The sequence below is a fragment of the Ictidomys tridecemlineatus genome, chromosome 8 (assembly GCF_052094955.1).
Source record: "Ictidomys tridecemlineatus isolate mIctTri1 chromosome 8, mIctTri1.hap1, whole genome shotgun sequence".
In the NCBI taxonomy this organism is placed as follows: domain Eukaryota; kingdom Metazoa; phylum Chordata; class Mammalia; order Rodentia; family Sciuridae; genus Ictidomys; species Ictidomys tridecemlineatus.
The window spans coordinates 20,942,379-20,960,791 of NC_135484.1; the positions used below are offsets into that span (position 1 = coordinate 20,942,379).

Sequence of the window (18,413 nt, forward strand, 5' to 3'; positions counted from 1 at the left end):
CATGGAGAAACTGCCCTTCATTAAAAACAAACAAACAAAAAAAAAACAAAAAAAACCTCCAACTCAAATGGAGCCTTTGACAGACATAAGCCAGTAAACTTCTTTACTGTCAACTGCTACAATAAAAATTAAGAAATATTCAGGTACTAAGGTTTGAAAGAGGAAACATACTAACATAACCAGAACTTCTAAACTCTCTACCAATAAAATGGCCTGAAGGCTCAGGCTAAGTTACTCACCTCTGGTAGCTGACCTAAGCTTTAAGACTAATAGCAGCAATTACAACACAAAAGTCCAGCTATTGCCCACAATTACCGCCTCTCAGGGGGTCCAAGTAATGAATTATTCATGTAACATGTGCCCTACACCTTTTTAGGAAGAAACAGACAAATCTACACAAGCCAAGCTAACAAGACCTCTTTATGGTCATAAAGTTTGTCACCTGCTGTTCCCAGCTGCCACTTACATTCTCTCCCTTCCCCACCCCTTCTACATTGGTGAGTAAGCTGACTGGGAACCATCATTTTACTCACAGGAATTCAGATGCTTAGCAATGTATTAAAGCGAGAGGTCAAAGTCCACCCTCTATTACAAGCATAATCCTCACTATTACAGTTGGGGTACAGGAAAGATGGGGGAGCGGCCAGCAGGGAGTAGCCATGAAGGAGGAGCTAAGTTTTTTCTGCACAGTGTTCCCATTACACTGTTCCAATTAAGAGGCATGTGCTGACTGCAATGGTTTTGGAAAAGCTTTCAAACTTTTCAAATGGCATGGTTTTACATCTTTTTTTCCTCTGGCAGTTTTGGTTTGTAAGAAAAAGCCCATTATTCTTTTAATGACTCAGTACAGTCCCACTTATATCTGTACTTGCAATGAACCATGGGGTATTATTCATGGTGAAAACCACAGAGCACATCTTCAACAACAACTGATACATAATTGATCTGTACACACAGAGGAAGGACTCCGCCTTTCTGTTCTTTTTATGATTTTTTTTTTCTTCAAAGAGTGGAAATTGAAAGAAGATTGCTGGTTGGCATCCAAAGCTAAGGAGGGCAGGAGTCCATCGGTGGCATGTTGAGGTTTTTGGTTTTGTTTAACTGTAAATGTAAGGCAACATTTGGCAGGCTAGACTATACCCTAGAGTGTGCCAAGAGCCTTCCTATGGAAAAAGAACTAAATGCAAAATCACTAATCCACGTATTAGAGCTCCGCAGTGTATCCAAACGCTCCGAAGGCAAACACACCAGATTAAAAAGGAAAAATCTGAGGGCTGATGGGCTATGGGCACCATAAAACAACTAGCTCCTCAGACAGGGCTGCACAGGGCAGGCTCCACAAGCAGTGGTTGATGAAATAAACAAACCTGAGTAGTATGGAAAAAAAAAAAAATCCCCACGCCTGATGAAGTCAGACTTTGGCATCAAAACCTGATGTTTGTTGCTGGGTTTTGGTTATTGTTTTGTTTTCTCCCCAAAATAAATCTCAGTTAAAATTACCAGCCGACGTGAGTACAAACAATCTCTTCTGATGTGGAATTCTATAACTGACAGGCATCAGGAGAAGCCCTCCTGCCCACAGAAAAGAACTGCTTTCCTTGAAAAACAATTTCAAAGAGGCTATCAACAGCAAATATGCTTTTTAAGTTATATTAAGGAACCAAGGCAGCAAAAGGTACCTGTTTTCAAAATGCATAGGAAAGGGGAAAAAAAAAAGAAAAGAAAGAAACAGAAGAAAAGAAGAAGGCAAAAGAGAACATTCATGAAGTTTGCTTGCCGCATACCTTTTCAAATTTTGTCAGCAATTCCCGTAAGCTGAAGTTCAGACCAATCATCGTCCAGTAGCCCTTGAAGCCTACATCTTTCTGGCAAACTTCCTTCAGACAACAGTGTTCAACTTCTAAAAACCGTATCTTTTCTGGCTATACTTTAAAATCCTTTGTAAAATCCTTTACAAGTCTTGCCCTTGAGCAATGGTCCATCAGCAACAGCAGCTTGTGCGGGGACATTTTCGCGACCCCACCGTGAGTCCCTTTTTTCATGGACTTCGGAGTTCACCAGGAGACCTGCTTCTGTGCTTTCTGGTAGCTGCATTCCACGAGGCTGGCATAGTCTCTTTTTTTCTCTGGGAAGCCCAGGATCCCCTTGTGCTCACCTCACTAATGACCTGCAGGCCACCACTATTCTCTCCTGGCCCCAAGCTTAGAGTTTGGTCTCAATTACACACGGCAAAAAGAAGCTATGTCCTGGAAACTTGCATGAGAGAAGAAAAAAAAAAAGAAAAAAAAGAGCCAAGTATTACCAACTTCCTCCATTCAGACTGGTTTCAGAAAGAAAAAAAAAAATCCTGGGTAAAGAGCCAATTTTCAAAGAGCATAACTTTATGTAGAGTTCGAACAAGGAGGAGTGTGCTCTTAGCTGAAGAAACACCAAAACATCAGACAAGAGGCCACCGGTTCCCACTCTCCCAGGCACCAGCAGCTGGGGTTGCTATGGTAACCACCAAGCTAGTCTCAGTCCATTCCCCCAGGTCCGCCTGAACTAAGGGATGCTGTCAGTGCAGCAGAAATAAAGTTGCTTTAAAAGTTGTTGTGTGTCCAGAAAGTTCTCACAGCAGCAAACCTCATGGTCCCCTCTGCAGGGTTTGTGGCCGAGGAGAAGAGTCTCAGTCAGCCCCGGCAGCTCCCCTGGCTGATCTGACAGCACTGTGGTAATCCACTTCTCTTTCCAGCAGTTGTTTATTATTTTAATCAGCATCCTCCCTTTCCACCACCCCTCACACAGTTTGAAGTGAAGCTCACTCCCACTTCCTGGAGGCCTCCCTGCCCCAAACTTCAGTACAGTATCTCTTACATTGTCTCAGTCCTGAATGGATCACTGGACCCATATTCCCATTGGGAGCCCACCCATGAAAACAAAAGGGAGTGGACATACAACACAATACAAGTCACAAAAGAAAATAGGCGTGATTAATTTTATTATTTCTAAAAGAAAAGGTTTTAAAGATAAAATGATAGGAGAAAACACTTTTAAAGGAAAGTCCTTTGATCTCATTGATACCACTGAAAGCCATTCAGACTGTTTTCATATGAGGATTTGACTGGTTTCTGACATAAAACTGAACCCAAACGTGAGTAACCACCAATTTCACTGAATGTGTCTTCACATTGTGCTGTTAAGCTATTACAGGCTCTCAGAGAAACACTATCTTGCAAGTTTTAAGTGTGATCACTTTAGAGGAAAAGTTCAATCCAAATTGTATCTCCCTTGTACTGGGATTAGGGATATCATTCCAAGGCAAAGTGCGATTTTGCTTTCTTACATTACACAGCTATTTAGTATAGCAATAAAAGCTAAGTACGAAAGGAATGTCCATATGAAATGTATTTCTCCAGTTGTGTACAGCACTTTGTCATAAACACAGAGTGCTTTTAATGGTGATACATCACGAATGATCTTAATTTTAATATAACTAAGTTTACTTTATTTATATCAGGGCACTGAGTGAAGGGAGGGGAAAAAAACTTAGACCAGAATACAGGTTTTCCTAAAAAGCTATTTGAATTGTTCAAATATCAAAACTGTTAGCACTCATCTAATCATGCAAGGAAAGAGATTCCATTTAACAGCCAAAAAGAACAAAAACCCATCAGGGTTTTTTACAAAATGTGCTTATTGTGTTTTAGATTTGCAAGCCATTTTTCTGTCCATTTCATTTCCAACCTACTTTCATATCAGTATTTAAATAGCATGTGTTTTACATATGTCCATTTATACAAAAGTTAACAAGCTTTTAAAATATTTTCATTATTTATTCATAAAAACCTACATGGCCCCAGGGGGGAAATGGCTTTATGGGATTTCTAGCAGAATGTGTTTCACCTCCATGCTCCAGATTCAGACATAGTCACAGGCACTTTCGATTTCGAAAACAAATGTGTTAATCTAATGGCTATTCAGAAATTCATATGTAAAAATAATCTGCAATTTGGGCCACAACAGGACTGACATCAGTCTGAAGATGAACTGCCAGAAATTTAGTGAGGAAACTTACAGAAACTGACCAAGCCACCAAACCTGGCCTGTCAGGGGGTCTGCAGCCACATGCTGAGATCTTTCAACAGCAGCAAATAAACTTTTTACATAAATACAAGACAAAAGAAACCACCAGCACAGTCACCACCACTACCACCACCACCACCACCACCACCACCACCCCAAATAAATAAATAAATAAAGGAGAGAGAGAAAAGGAACCATCTCAGCTGGGCAAACTTCCAGCTACCACCCAGGGTGCTGGAGGACTGTCATGAGGGACATGTGCAAACATGCCATCCCCCTGCACATATCAGTAGAAGGAATTAAATAACTCTGCTGAATAACAGAGAATATCACCTTTCTCTAATGTTTAAAAGGTTCTTACACCAAGACAAGGATGATACTTTGTTAGAAGAGCCCCATGGGTCTTATATCCTTACACAAGGGCAAGCACAGAGCAGAAGATGAGGGAGAGAGAGACTGCATTCTAGGAGGGAATCTTCCCAAGGAGGAGGGCAAAGGAACCTAGATCAGTTGCAAAGGACCTGTGTCCTAGACAAAGGAAGAGAAGAGCATGTTCCCGCCTACAGATGTCCTGCAGTTCATGCTTCTGTATCAACTTCCCATTCTCAGAACTGACATTCTATGCTAGTACAGAAGAAAGAACATGTAACTGAAATTCCCTTGATTACAGTCATGGAAACTCAAAAATTAAGATATGGATAAATCTAGCTATGATGGTACCCTCTTTAGTAGAAAAAGGTGGGTTGAAGGATATAAAACTGAGTGGATCCATATTCAAAATGGATCATTCAAAAGAAGGTAGAATCATTCAAAAAAAAAAGTTTTCATTTCTTAACTACTTTTAATTACAGAGTAACTATATCTCAAACACTGGACAGCAACTGAAAATGTTATTTTTGTTTTATTTATTTTTTAGGTGCTGGGCATTGAACTTATAGCCTCGCTCATACTAAGCAAAAACTTTATCACTAATCTATACCCCCAGAACAACAACAACAACAATAACAAATGCTCTTCTTTTAAAAAGAGTTAACAACAAATAGATTACATAAAAATCCAGAGATAATCCATAAAATTCAAATAGCTAAATATAATGTTACTCAAAAGTAATGTGATCTTTGATAATTGGCACATTAGAAGTGAGACATAAAAAGAATATGTAAGTCACTTGCAACAAGTGACTTTGTTTGATATCCATAAATAACAATAACTATCTCAGTTTAAAGTCAGTACAGAAAATATCATCTGGATAATAAACCTTTATATTTCATTTCCATATCTCTTTTTTACCAAGCACCTTTTTGATACATTTTCTCCTATAATCCTATCATCACTGAAACAAACAACAACAAAAAAACACAGAGGCCTCTAGTGAAAGCCATATATCTCCAGAGAAACTTACTAAATTGAATGATGATATTTGAAGTAGCTGACATTTTGTTGGTTTAAACTAGTGTGCAAATAAATTGTTCACAAATCCTCAAGAGGGGGAATGGGCTTAACACTCCCAATCCTTATATCAGATCAACACTGAATCACCCAGGAATCACTAGTAAAATAAGCCCTGTCCCAAACAGAAAGGCACAAGTTTCATGAGAAAGAGAAGCTTCCCGAACCACAGAGAAGCACGGGAAAATTCAGCTATGGAATCAGTAAAACCTAAATTGAAATTACTTGACATAAAAACACTAACAATGTCAAAAGGAGGAAATCTACATGTTATTTGGCTTTGGCAAAAACTTTCGAAGATTAGGCTCATTATAAACATTTCACACCAACTGTATTGCCTACAATTTGTTAACAGATGACTTATTTAGTATTTTTATTAAAAGCTCGAGGGTTCAGTCAAACATAAGGAAGAAGAGCAGTTTGCTTGGCTGAAAACCAAGTCACAAGTCACTCTAGTGGGTCTTTAAGCCATACTTCTCACTCAAAACAAAAGTGCAAAATTTTAAAAATTATAAAGATGAAGTGAGTTTTCTATGTAAAACCAAATAGCTTTCTCTTTATATTGGCCTATACAAAGAACAAAAAAGAAAAGAAAGACTTCTTAGGAGTCTCCAAAGTGAAGCATATGGAGGTCAATAGGTGATTACAAATAAATCAGTCCACCCTGGCTTACTCATTGTTATTAAGTGAAGAGCTTCAGACATGGGTAGAAAAATTTGCTTGTTATAAGCCCATTCTGATCAAGGCAAGATCCAGTTCATTTTTTGTGAAAGAAATATCCCACAGTTCTCCTTTTCATAACCCAGCTAACTTGGGATTTAGAATTCAAAACAAAATAGCTTAAAGACGCTAATCATGATCTGAGATTTCAACTCATTGTCTATTACCACTGTGGTTCCATTAGGAGAGACTGCTCTGTCCATGACAGCTTGCCAGCTAACCACAGCCAGCAGCACAGCCTGTCAGCTGGTAGCTATTTAAGGTAATATACAGCCCTAAAGGGCAGAAAGTTCAACCTAAAGATGGAGGCTAAGCCCCCTGATGAAAGGGGGAACTCTCCTTTTATCCCAGGAAATTCAGGCAATATGCTTTGTACACAAAGAATTATTCTTAATGTTCACATCTTCAACAATGCCATTGATTTTGATAATGATATAGGTGGTAGTTGGGTAATAAAAATTATGATTCATAAGAAAAAGATTCGATACTTTATAAGTTTCCATAACCCATAGCCAGAAGATTCTAATAGACATTTTAAAAGGCACAAAGAGCTTTTTCTTCTTAAAGGAAATGGGTGAGTGGGGAAGGGGTTCAGGAAGAGAAATGCCAGCTGATCTACTTCTGAATTAACCAGCCAGGTGCAGGGGTCAACTTTCAACAACCTTCTAAATATTTAATGATTCAGAAAGCACTTTATTAGGTGACTAAAAATAATGCCAAGACAAGTTAATGTTTCCAAACCATATCCTTCCTAAAAAAAAATGCAGCATCACACAGGAGGAAAGCAATCTCAGGCGGGCAAGCCTCAAAATTCCAGATGTCTACTGACAGCACAAGCCTGAGGGATATGCAACTAAATCACACAGAACTCTCCAAAGGAAGTTCTGAAAGTTTTTCTAAAGTTTTACTCCGACTTTTCAATTGTCCAGATTTAGAAAAATCGAAGCCAAAATTAAAATACCAGTTTTAATACTAGGGATGAAAATGTCAAAATTAAAAAATGAAAGCACTGTTTTCAATCATAAGAAAAAAAAAAAAAAAAACAAGAGAGAAAGACACAAGAAGCTGGGACTCTTCCCAGGAGGGCATTGTTCCCCAAATTTGAATATGCATTTAGGGAACTGAACAGTGGGTGAACTTAGAGGAAAGTCAAACTAATCCTAAGAGATCAGCTGTACTTCTGCATATAATACTAAGCAGTAGGACTTTTCTGATGCTGGCAGGCTAATACAATCATAGCTCAGTTAATGTTGCAACTCCCACCCATGTTCTTGCCCTCTTCCTGCTTAACATAGCTGAGTTACTGCTTCTACTCTCATCATGTACTTGTCATCATCCTGCTTGATATCCCACTTAAAATTCTCTGCACAAACACACCCAAACTTACGGCAACTTCCTAATATGATTCACCTTCACTAACTGTACCAATAGTCAATACGCTTTTCATAGGAACCACAAATATGGCTCCTGAAAATCAAAGAAAATAATCATCCTCCATTCCCTACCCCCAGAGCTTTATTCTGTATTTTTACCTCAATTTCTTCCTATGTTTCTTCTGGGCATTGAGCTCTATCCTATGTCTTTGTTTCTTCCCTAAAAGTTTCCAATGAAGTACTTTATAGACAGTGAACCAAACAATGTGCTAAAAGCTTACAAGAAAATCAGTAGATTAATTACTGAATAAAGAATTCCTATATTTGATAAGATTAGAGTGTACTATTACATTTCCCAAAGTTTATTAGATTTTTCCAAATATGGAGGCCAGGAATAATTTAACAAGACCCATCACATATTAAAATACATATAACTTTTGACTCAGAAATTCTATTGGAATTTGCAAACATGTGTACAGACACATGTGCAAGAATGCTCCATACAATCTAAATATCTCTCAATAGGAAAATGTGCAAATAAATTATGGCAGATTGACACAGTAGATTGCCATGTGGTTATGGAAAACAGTGAGCTGATTTCTGTATGCTAATAAGTAATTTCTAATATATATGTATTTAGATAGGACTCCACATATATGCATATGTCAAAAAAAGAGGAGTGATACAGTATGTATAGGTATAATCTATAACACTTTTGGAAAGATCTATAAATGACATTTCTAGAAAAACCTAAAAGAAAGAAAGCAATAAAGTTTACCTCTGAGAGAGGGACTGGAGATCTGAGCATCAAAATGGTATTCTTATTTTAAGTCTCTTTTAGCTCAGGTTACTTTTTCACACAAAATTAAAGCAATAGAAAATTCTCAAGCAACACATTTCTCTTTCTCTGTAGGTATCTATTCAGAAATGGTGGCATCATTATACTTGAAAGTTAATGCTACCAGAAGCAATCATTTTCATCTCAGAAGGTTTCAGAAGTTTTCAAGTGCCAGATGGTCTACCATTTGAGCAAATCAGCCCTCAATAAAAAACAAGCCTTCAGCAGTGGTGGGTTAGTCAATGGTCAACTTTCCTAAAAGACACATGGACAAAGCCTTTGTTCTCATTAAGTTACTCTATAACCAGTAACTCCTGCTAAAAATAAGTTTGTGTGTAAATAGATCCTGTATCACAGTAGCTACTCTCTTTCCAAGGTTTTCAGTACTCCTGTTGTCCTCCAACACTGTGATATAAGATTTTGAGGAATGTTTATAAAATCAGTTGATATAGACCCATCTGTTCAGACACTGAAGCCTCAATTTATTGTTCAAATGTGGCAAAGTGACCCCAGCTAAACTGCAGCAGAGGCACAGCACTACAATGTACGGGTGGCTACAGAGATACTGCAATACTAATAGCAATGTCCTTCAAAGTTATACTCAGGTCTGGAAAAGGGATGCTTGAGGAGCTATGAAGATTTCTAATATATATATATATATTTTTTATATAAAATAAAATATTATATATAAACCGAAGGAAATGTAACAGCAGGTTAAACAGTCATCTGACCTCTTGTCCAGGACCTAGATCCTGTAATAGGGTTGAGTTTGCAAAGTTTTATCTTCTCCACTTCTGCATTGAAAATTGCCCAACCAAGAAATTTAAAATAGAACTTAAATCCAGAACTTGACCTGTAGGCTATGTAAGTTTAAAGTTAAATTATGGAATGAGTATAAAGTCACAGAGAATATAAAATGAATATTGAATTTAAATCCCTAATATTGGGAGGCTAAAAAATACCCAAGCAATGTTGCTATTGCACAGAATACTTTTTGGAACATTGCATTGGGCATGTTTTTTATAATTAGCAAGAGATTCATATAATAAAATTGATCTCATTGTTTTCTCAATTATATTGTGACTTTTAACAAAAGTATAACATCCATCTCAATCCCTAACTTAACTGGGAGACTGCTAGTAATGTACAAAAAACAAACATGTGCTCATATGAGATTCAAAACACTATAGATGTTATTGAGGATGCTACAAAAAAAACTGTATAATATTGAAAAATATGTAACCAATTTAGAAAGCTTAAACACAATCTAAATGTTGCTATAAAATGCAACATTATTGCTTTGGATTATTGAGGATAACCAATATTGTTTGACTCTGGTTGTATTATCCCATTCTACCTCTATTCCCACTCCCAAAGCCACTGGCTGGTCCTTTTTTAGTGGTGGCATCTGTACTTTCTAATGCCTCTTAGTTAACTTATGGTCTACACTACATGCTGTTGTAGAAAAGTCTATAACTCATTATGCCAAGGACTTAAATCATTTAGAAGATAAGTTTTCATCAGAAATTATGATTCAGATCATTCCACTATTATGGTACTCTGAAAAGCAATACAGACAACTTTTGAATCATGAGGAAGTATGATTGATGTTACATCTCAACTGGATTGCTCATTTGTACTATTTCACCCATGCCTTAAAATATTATGTCTTTCGTGGGGTAAATAAAGAGGGATGTGCTTGAAATCAAAAGACCTGTGTTGTTATTTCTCTGATAGTTATCTAAACTATGTGACCCTGGAACCCTCCTCTGAACCTTATTTGTTCAGTGTTTCTGTGACACTTGGACAAACACTCTTATTAAGAAAGTCAGTCTTTAGTTTTAATAAAAATTCATTGAGCTAGATAACTATATTTATGGGATAATGAAGGCTTTCCTACCAAATTGAGTAGGGAGAGTTTTACTGTGTTTTCATACATTTTTAGAAAATTAATATGAACTCTGAAAAACATTACATTTATTTAAGAAGCCAAGTGAATGAACTTTTTAATATCTCTGTATATTGTCAACCCAATGTTTACATTTGTCTTTTTTTTTTTTTCCTTTTCAGAGAGGGTGGGCATACTGGGGATTAAACCCAGGAGTACTTAATCACTGAGTCACAGGGTCTCACTAAGTTGCTTACGGCCTCACTAAGTTGATGAGGCTGGCCTGCAACTTGAAATTCTCCTGCCTCACCTTTCCAAATTGCTGAGATTACAGGCATGCACCACCATGCCTGTCACAACTTGCTAAAAGTTAACATTGGCTAACATTAGCAACCAATATTTAAAAATAAATACAAGTAGATTCCATAAAAGTTCACCACTGATTACTAATTATTAAAGAGTAATTTTAAGGATAAAATATTCACCACATCAGTAAAGCCATACTGTATTTTGTTCACTGATGTATTCATTGAGAGTCTAATAATCACTTGCATGTAGTAGACAACCCCCCAAAAAAGTTTTTGAAGTGCTGAATCAATATCATAGATAGATCTCTATGTAAGCACAAAAATTTGTGAAACTTCAAAACAACTTAAAATCACCAATAAATATTCACATATTACAAAATAAATATCAAAACCTCTTGGTCCCTTCCTCCTACAGTTCTCCATCTCAACTCCTAAATGGATAACTGCACACCATCCTTCCTATCTTTGGTCTCTCTTTATCCTCAAATTACCTTCTAAATCCTATTAGCATGGAAAAACCTAACTGAATTCTCTTCAAAACCACTTCAATAAAAAGAAAAGTTATTTATTTTATCTTGTCCTCTATTTCCCTGTCTATAAAACTAATATAGTAGTAGCCAATTAAAATGTAAATTAACTAAGAAATTTTAAAAAAATACATACAAAATGCTTACATACATTTGCAAGCTGTGTTTGGTCCATAGAACGCATTTTTCTCCCTCGTTCTCAAACACACACACACACGCACGCGCACACACACACACACTCCCTGTTTATAACTTTTAAATGCTGTAATCATTTTAAATTGTATCATCCCCTATCTTTAATGGCCCTCCATATCCCAACCCAAGAATATTTAAATTATTATGCAGTACTGACCATTGGAACTTGATGTGATAACAGAAATGTTCTATGTTCAATAGAATACATAGTATGACAATTTAACACTTGAAATGTGCCTAGCATAAAGGTAGATCACTACACGTGTCTAATAGCTCTGATATTACTAAGGGTAGCTTGGGCAGGGGGGTGTGGCTCAGTGGAAGATCATTTGCCTGGATTTGATACCAACATCACTAAAGAACCCAAACCAAACAAAAGAGAACGTGCATATAGTTTTTAAAGATACCATAACATACCAGAAATCAATTCCTCATAACAGTCTTGACAGTATGTTTTTATCTTTCTCTAACTTATGTTCTACTTCTGTTGATACAATTCTACTCTCTTACATAATAGCCTCCTGGATTTTGTTTTTTGTTTTTGTCTATTCAAAGTTGATCCAGCCATCCAGTTCCAATTCACTTTCCACCATCTGCTCAAAGCCTTCACTATAGCTTTGATTCAATAGTTTCCTAATCAAGTAGGTTATTCCCATCATGCACTACTATTATCCTGTACTTTACTTACAAGGTATCTTGCTCTGTTTACAGATTGTTTTGTCTAATTGCTCAACCTTCCCTATAACCCCAAGAGGAAGCAAGTTCTTTGAGAAGAGAAAAAAGTTCAATGTATTTGTCCCTCAAATGACCTATACAACACAAAAGATAAAGCCACTGTTCAATTAAGTACTTGTCAAGAGTAAAACAATCAGAACATATTAAAATTATATACCTTGAATACGAGTCTACAATTGAAGAGAAAATCATGATTTGGGTAGACTTATACATTTACAAAATTATCCAAACAGTTAATCCAATTCTATGTACAAGTAAAAAATTCTAGGGGTGATTCTAGCCCTCTTTCCACTTTCTAAAGAGAATCCCAAATTCTTTTGAAGATTTGCCCTTATCTTCTCATAAATTTCCCCCAAAGATAAGAGAAGTTCCAGCATCCTGTAAATCATTCAAGCTTAACTTCATGACAGAAAATTTTAATTGGACTGTATTTTTTAAAATCGTACTTTAAATTTAAAAAGAAAGTGCTGCCCTCTTGTGTAATGAGGTAGAAGATTTATCATTTCCTTGACAGTTGAGTGAATACTGCAAAGGGGATTAAAAGTTAAATTTTAACACCAAAACAAAAATAGAGTTATGTTTCTCCTTCCTGCTCTTGGTGAATTTTCAAACCAAATGAGGAATGGATCATTAGGGTAAACTGCTCACACTTGAACTATAACTAAAAAATAAAAAATGGGTTGTGTATTTTTAGTCTAAGAGGAATGAAAGGTTGTGGGGGTTTTGTGTTGTATTACTGAGAGGAGAATGAGAGCAAAGGCCAGCAAAAGAGAAAGACTCCAGGACAACATGAGAAATTTCAGGTCAACTCACTGTATGACCTTGAACAAGACTTGACCTGTCTTCAGTTCACTTATTCACACATAAAGTGAGAATTTTAGTAATACCCTAAACTGCATAGACTTGTGTTGAGATTGAGTGAATTAACATAGGTAAGACAATGAACATGGTGCTTCTTGCTTGGTAAGTGCTTACTATAACAGGCATTTAAACAAGACAGTCTCTATGAATATCTAACAATTGCAATAATATGTCAGTCATCCTTTATTTTGGTATCTATTATGTAGTACAAGTACTAAATACCAAGAAAAAAAAATAGATACCAAGAAAAAAAAGTGACATAAAAGTATTACTTTTCAGGACCTTACATTTTTGAGCTATTAATGCATTAAAAATAATTTACTCCATGGTTTCATAAAGAACCAATGTGAGCAGACTCACAATTCATAGAATTGACCACTAAAAGCACATCAAGTCAACAAAGCAGTTTGCTCAAAACCTATTTGAGTAAAAAATAATTGATTGTCTCAATTCTATAGGATTAAGAACTGGAATGAGAGAAGGGGAAAAAATTCCAATCTTACTTAGCATTATCAAACAGGGTTTCCTCTCAGTCCAGAATGCATTTCTTAAAATGAGATTTAGCTTTCCCTCCAACTGCTCAGGGACTAGGAGACAGAGAGGATGAGATGGGTGAAATACTATATCAAAGGGCGACTAAGCCATCCCGACTTTCTCTCACAAGAGCAAACATAAGCAATTCACAAACCGGTTTTCATTTACCCACCGCATTGGGACTCATATGTAAATAGCCACCATTTACATATGCATATTACGAACAGGTGTGCCTGTTTTGAAAAAAAAGCCTTTAAATTTTAGAACATTCTTTGATTCTTGGCACTCTAAGGGAATCCTCTATTTAAAGTCATCTTCAGGAAATTCTTTTGTAAGGTAGAGAATCTTTTGTCAAATTAAAAGCCACCCTCTGATAGATCTGTCTTCCCAGTTTGGATTTTTATGGGTGAGAAGTTTTTTTTTTTTTTTTTTTACTAGGAAAAACATCACTTTTCTGAATTGATATTGATATAAAGGATTAAAGAGTGGATGGTAAAGTGAAAAAAAGTGCCTCAAGGGAGAGTCTGGATCTTATATTTAGCTAATATGGTACATAACAGGAACTGCTGCCTTTAAAAGAAAAATCCCCTTTTAAAATATAAGAATGTAGGATGACCATCATGCTGTTCTATTATTCTAATCAGTCGCTTCCCATCTCAAATAGCAGACAGCCACAGAGGAGCCTAGTAACATTTTGGGTGAGCTAATTGAGGAGAGAAAGTCTTCCATTAAATGTTAAGGGAAGGAAATTAACAGGCACACATTTGTAAAATTTTAAATAATGCTTGGACTTCGCTGGATTTAGGCACAAGCAACAAACAGTAACTCCGATACACCAAAGGGAATGCTTTGCACAAATAAATGAAGATTTAAAAGATGCGAAAACATGTACCTCAATAACATTTCAAGCTGAACAGAGGTGCAGGATACTGTAACCACTAATTTTCTTAATCTTGCAGAGGGGTTGGACAACTGACAGAGGGAACAGTTAAGTAAGTATACAGTAAAATGGAAAGACTGGACCTAGGCCTTGTTACCATTAATTTAATCAGGTAAAACAGAATCTGCTCAGTGACCCATATTAAAGATCAACCAGAAAAGATTTTCAAGTTCAGAAAAGAAGAGAAATGCACTCCAGAGCACGGGCTAAATAAAATGTTTTCAGTGAAGATGTGCTGATTCGATGTGATGGACCACTGAATACCATTTTGACACAAATTTTTTTAAAGAGTTGCTTTATCCCTTATTACTAGCAGCCAATTCCACTCTGGCTTCCCACTTTCTGCCAGTCAGAGCCATGCTTTGAGTAGTCCATAATATTCACATGGTTTCTCCATTGCCCTTTTTCTCTTCCTATCCTTAGTCCCAATGGCCCTTCCATTCAATACACATTCCTAGATCACCACCTTTATAGCTGCCTCCTCTGGCCGATTTTATTTTTTCTGCCTCTTACGGATTTTTCCTCTAATCCTTAAGATCTGTCTCCTGTTATTAATGAAAAAACTAGAGTCAATCTGTTATTAGGATATCTGCTACCTTGTTAATATTACAAAGCACCATTTTATTCTTTTATTTTTTTGGGTGGTACAGGGGTCAAACCCTGGTCCCTGGGCAAAAGCTCTACACTGAGCAACATCACCAGCCCTGGCAAAGTACCATTTGAGAACATGAATCATATTTCCATCATTTACTGAAATGTTTATGTTCTCTCTATTTCTTTCAAATTGAAATGGGGAATGCCCAGAAAGAATAAAGAAGGTGACTCTGAAGCATAATTATAAAGACTGATCAAAACAATATACTTAACTAAACAGTAAGGTGTTGAACTATATTTTTTAAAGGTGCAATTCTATTGTATTTAAATATATAAAATTATATATTATAATTAGGACAGCCAAAAATAATTCCTTATAGTATCCTCAAGAACCAAAATTAGTTGGGAATAGGAATCCAATTTAATCACTTGCATGGATATACCTTCAGGGCTTTAGAAAATTCTATGCCAACTAAATATGAATTCATTATCACTATTTAATGAAGTTGAGATAAAATTGGCTTCTCTGATAAACTAAGAATTATGAAATGAGACAGTTATTTTTTAAAAAGTAAAATACAATGAAAAATCTAATTAATACTAAGAACAAAATATAAACAGGCCTTCCTTTAGAAATAAATGTATGACAAATATAAAATTAAACAAAATATATATTTCAGGTCTGTCATAATCCTCTCTTAAGTTTTAGAGCTTCTCTGAATTATTATTAACAGTATATTATAAAACTAAGTAAAATCACATGTTATAACTTTTTAAAATTCTTTTTTTTTAAAGAGAGAGTGAGAGAGAGAGAGAGAGAGAGAGAGAGAGAGAGAGAGAGAGAGAGAGAGAGAGAGAATTTTTAATATTTATTTTTTAGTTCTCGGTGGACACAACATCTTTAAAATTCTTAATCAGTCAAATCATTAATTTATACATTAATACCTGTTATTTTACATCCCAAACCGAATCAGTTTAGAAAGGTATTGAAATTATTTGTAAAACTATATTTTGGATCTCTGGGTCCAAAATGGTCTGTAAACATCAACCATTTGAGCTATTCAGGCATACTTTTCCAATACTAATTTTAGAATTCCTGTAAAATGCTAAAAAAAAAAAAAAAAAAGAGGATTAGAAACTTTCTCTTAACAGGTAGTTTTCTACATGGTTACATAGGACTTTGCTATGACCTATATTAATTTGCTTTAGCAATTGTAGATCATCGAGGCCTTTTGTTTATATTTATTTTCCTGCTTTGTAAATACTAAATTTTGATCAGTCTTATATGTGACAAAACATTAAGGAGACAATTCCCTATTAGTTTTTTTTCCCTTTCTAAAAGATGAGAAAAATGAACTAAACCACAAATACGGTGTTATGGTTTGGATGTGAGGTGTCCCTCAAAAGCTCACATGTGAGACAATGCAAGAAAGTTCAGAAGAGAAATGATTGGGTTATGAGAGTCTTAATCCAATCAGTGTATTAATCCCCTGATAGGGATTAACTGAGTGGTAACTGAAGTGATAGGATGAGGCTGGAGGAGGTGATAATTGGGTCATGGCTTTGGGGTATATATATTTGTATCTGGCAAGTGGAGTCTCTCTTTCTCTGCTTTCTGATCACCATGTGAGCTGCTTCCCTCGGCCACACTCTTCTGCCATGATGTTCAGCCTCACCTCCAGCTCTGAGGAATGGAGCTGGCCTCTGTGGACTAAGACCTTTGAAACCATGAGCCCTCAAATAAACTTTTCCTCCTCTATAATTGTGTTGGTCAGATCCTTTTAGTCACAGCAGCAAAAAGCTGACTAAAACCTATGGCAAGACACAAATATCACAGACTCAATTGTACCTAAAACATGATTTTTTTTAAAAGAATGCATCTATGTGTGTACAATACAATGATACAAGTTTTGATCTCAAGTCTCAGGACCTACCTCAGCAAAATCAACACAAATTTTTAACAGAGTTATTTGTAAAATAAATGAAAATCTGCACATTTCCATCAAAACTATCCAATGCAACCTAATCTCTCACTGGAGAAAAGTTAAACTCATTTCTTTACAGGTCTACATATATGCAGTAACTTGGGCCTTAACCTAGGTCTTGGGTATTTTGTAGTTCCCTTAAAACAAGTTGTTTTCCAGTCCTTTCTGGTAGACTAAAATATACAATTCCACCAGTAAAGCACCTTAATTTTTCCATGAAACTTTCTCTACTTCTAAAATGGTGAACATTCCTATATTTTACTTATTTCAGTATTTTTTGGTAAAAACAAAAACTCTTGATTCCATAATACTTTTAACTTTTGCTTTGTAATCTGCTTCCACAAATCAACAAGTTTTCCAGGACAATCTATTATTTTCCTAAAGCTATATGATAATTTCCAATGGAAGAGGAAATGAAACAGAGGGCTTGAGATTCTGATAGGCTCAATGGAAAATTTAAAGTTTATCTCTGTAAACCTAGAAAGAAAGAAAAAAGTACTAAAGTAGGCTTAAGGTCAAAACTTTCCAGATTAAATAAAATCTAGTTGAGAAGCATATTTCATAATATACTACAATGTCCTAAATGTAATACACCCAGGAAAGTCAATGCAGCATAATAAAAAATGTTGGTATTTATTCCCCCAATTCTAGAGATGTCCACGCTTTATTCTCAGAATAAGAAAAGTGGCCTTCTGGAGAGGAAAAAAATCTTCCTTGTGGGCTGAAGAGATTGTGTCAGCTCTTTTTTAATTTCCAGAGAAGAAGATTGGAAGTGGGAGAGTTCTTTGGGAGACTGGGGACGTGGGTAGACATTTTATCTCCACATTGGCATTCCTGTCACTAGTATAAGAGAGTTGGAACTGAGTCATGTGCAATGTACCTGAGTCAGAGGAAAGCAAACACAAACCTCAGTAAGTAAGAAACACCACACACACACACACACACACACACACACACACACACACACACACATTCGGGATAATGATGTCAGGCTGGCAGAAAATTGAGTGAAATAATGGGAAAGAGAACATGACTAGGAAAACTAAGAAAAAAACTTGAGGCTTCATGCAAGATGCAACCTCTGAAGACCTGCAATACAGATGAAATCCATACCTGCAAAATTTCCTGGCTCATAATTCTAGGTTACTTGAACAAGAAGTATAAATTTAAATGAAAACTAGTCATAGTAAGAAAAGAAGTTCAGACCACAGTATGATAGATAGATTTTACTGAGTCAAAACTGGCTAAGCCAGATGCAGTGGGGCACACCTGCAATCCCAGCAACTTGGGAGGCTGAGGCAGGAGGACCTCCAGTTTGAAACCAGCAATTTAGTGAGACCCTGACTCAAAAAAAAAAAGAGAAGGGCTGGGGATGTAGTTCAGTGGTAAAGCATCCCTGGGTTT

At 36.2% G+C, this 18,413-nt stretch overlaps 1 protein-coding gene across 12 annotated transcripts in view; it reads right to left on the reverse strand.

The window, feature by feature from the left end:
• Utrn (utrophin) overlaps nt 1–18,413 on the reverse strand; it is a 508,932-nt gene that overhangs the window by 163,485 nt on the left and 327,034 nt on the right. Inside the window, exon 1 of one of the 12 annotated variants that reach the window (XM_078018969.1) lies at nt 1,785–2,269. The exons of 10 other annotated variants lie outside the window; for them this stretch is intronic. In XM_078018969.1, the coding sequence (XP_077875095.1) occupies nt 1,785–1,835 (51 nt within the window). In that variant the 5' untranslated portion in view covers nt 1,836–2,269. Of the gene's footprint in view, nt 1–1,784; nt 2,270–18,413 lie in introns of those variants that run through there. One more of the 12 variants, XM_078018968.1, reaches the window with a different exon arrangement.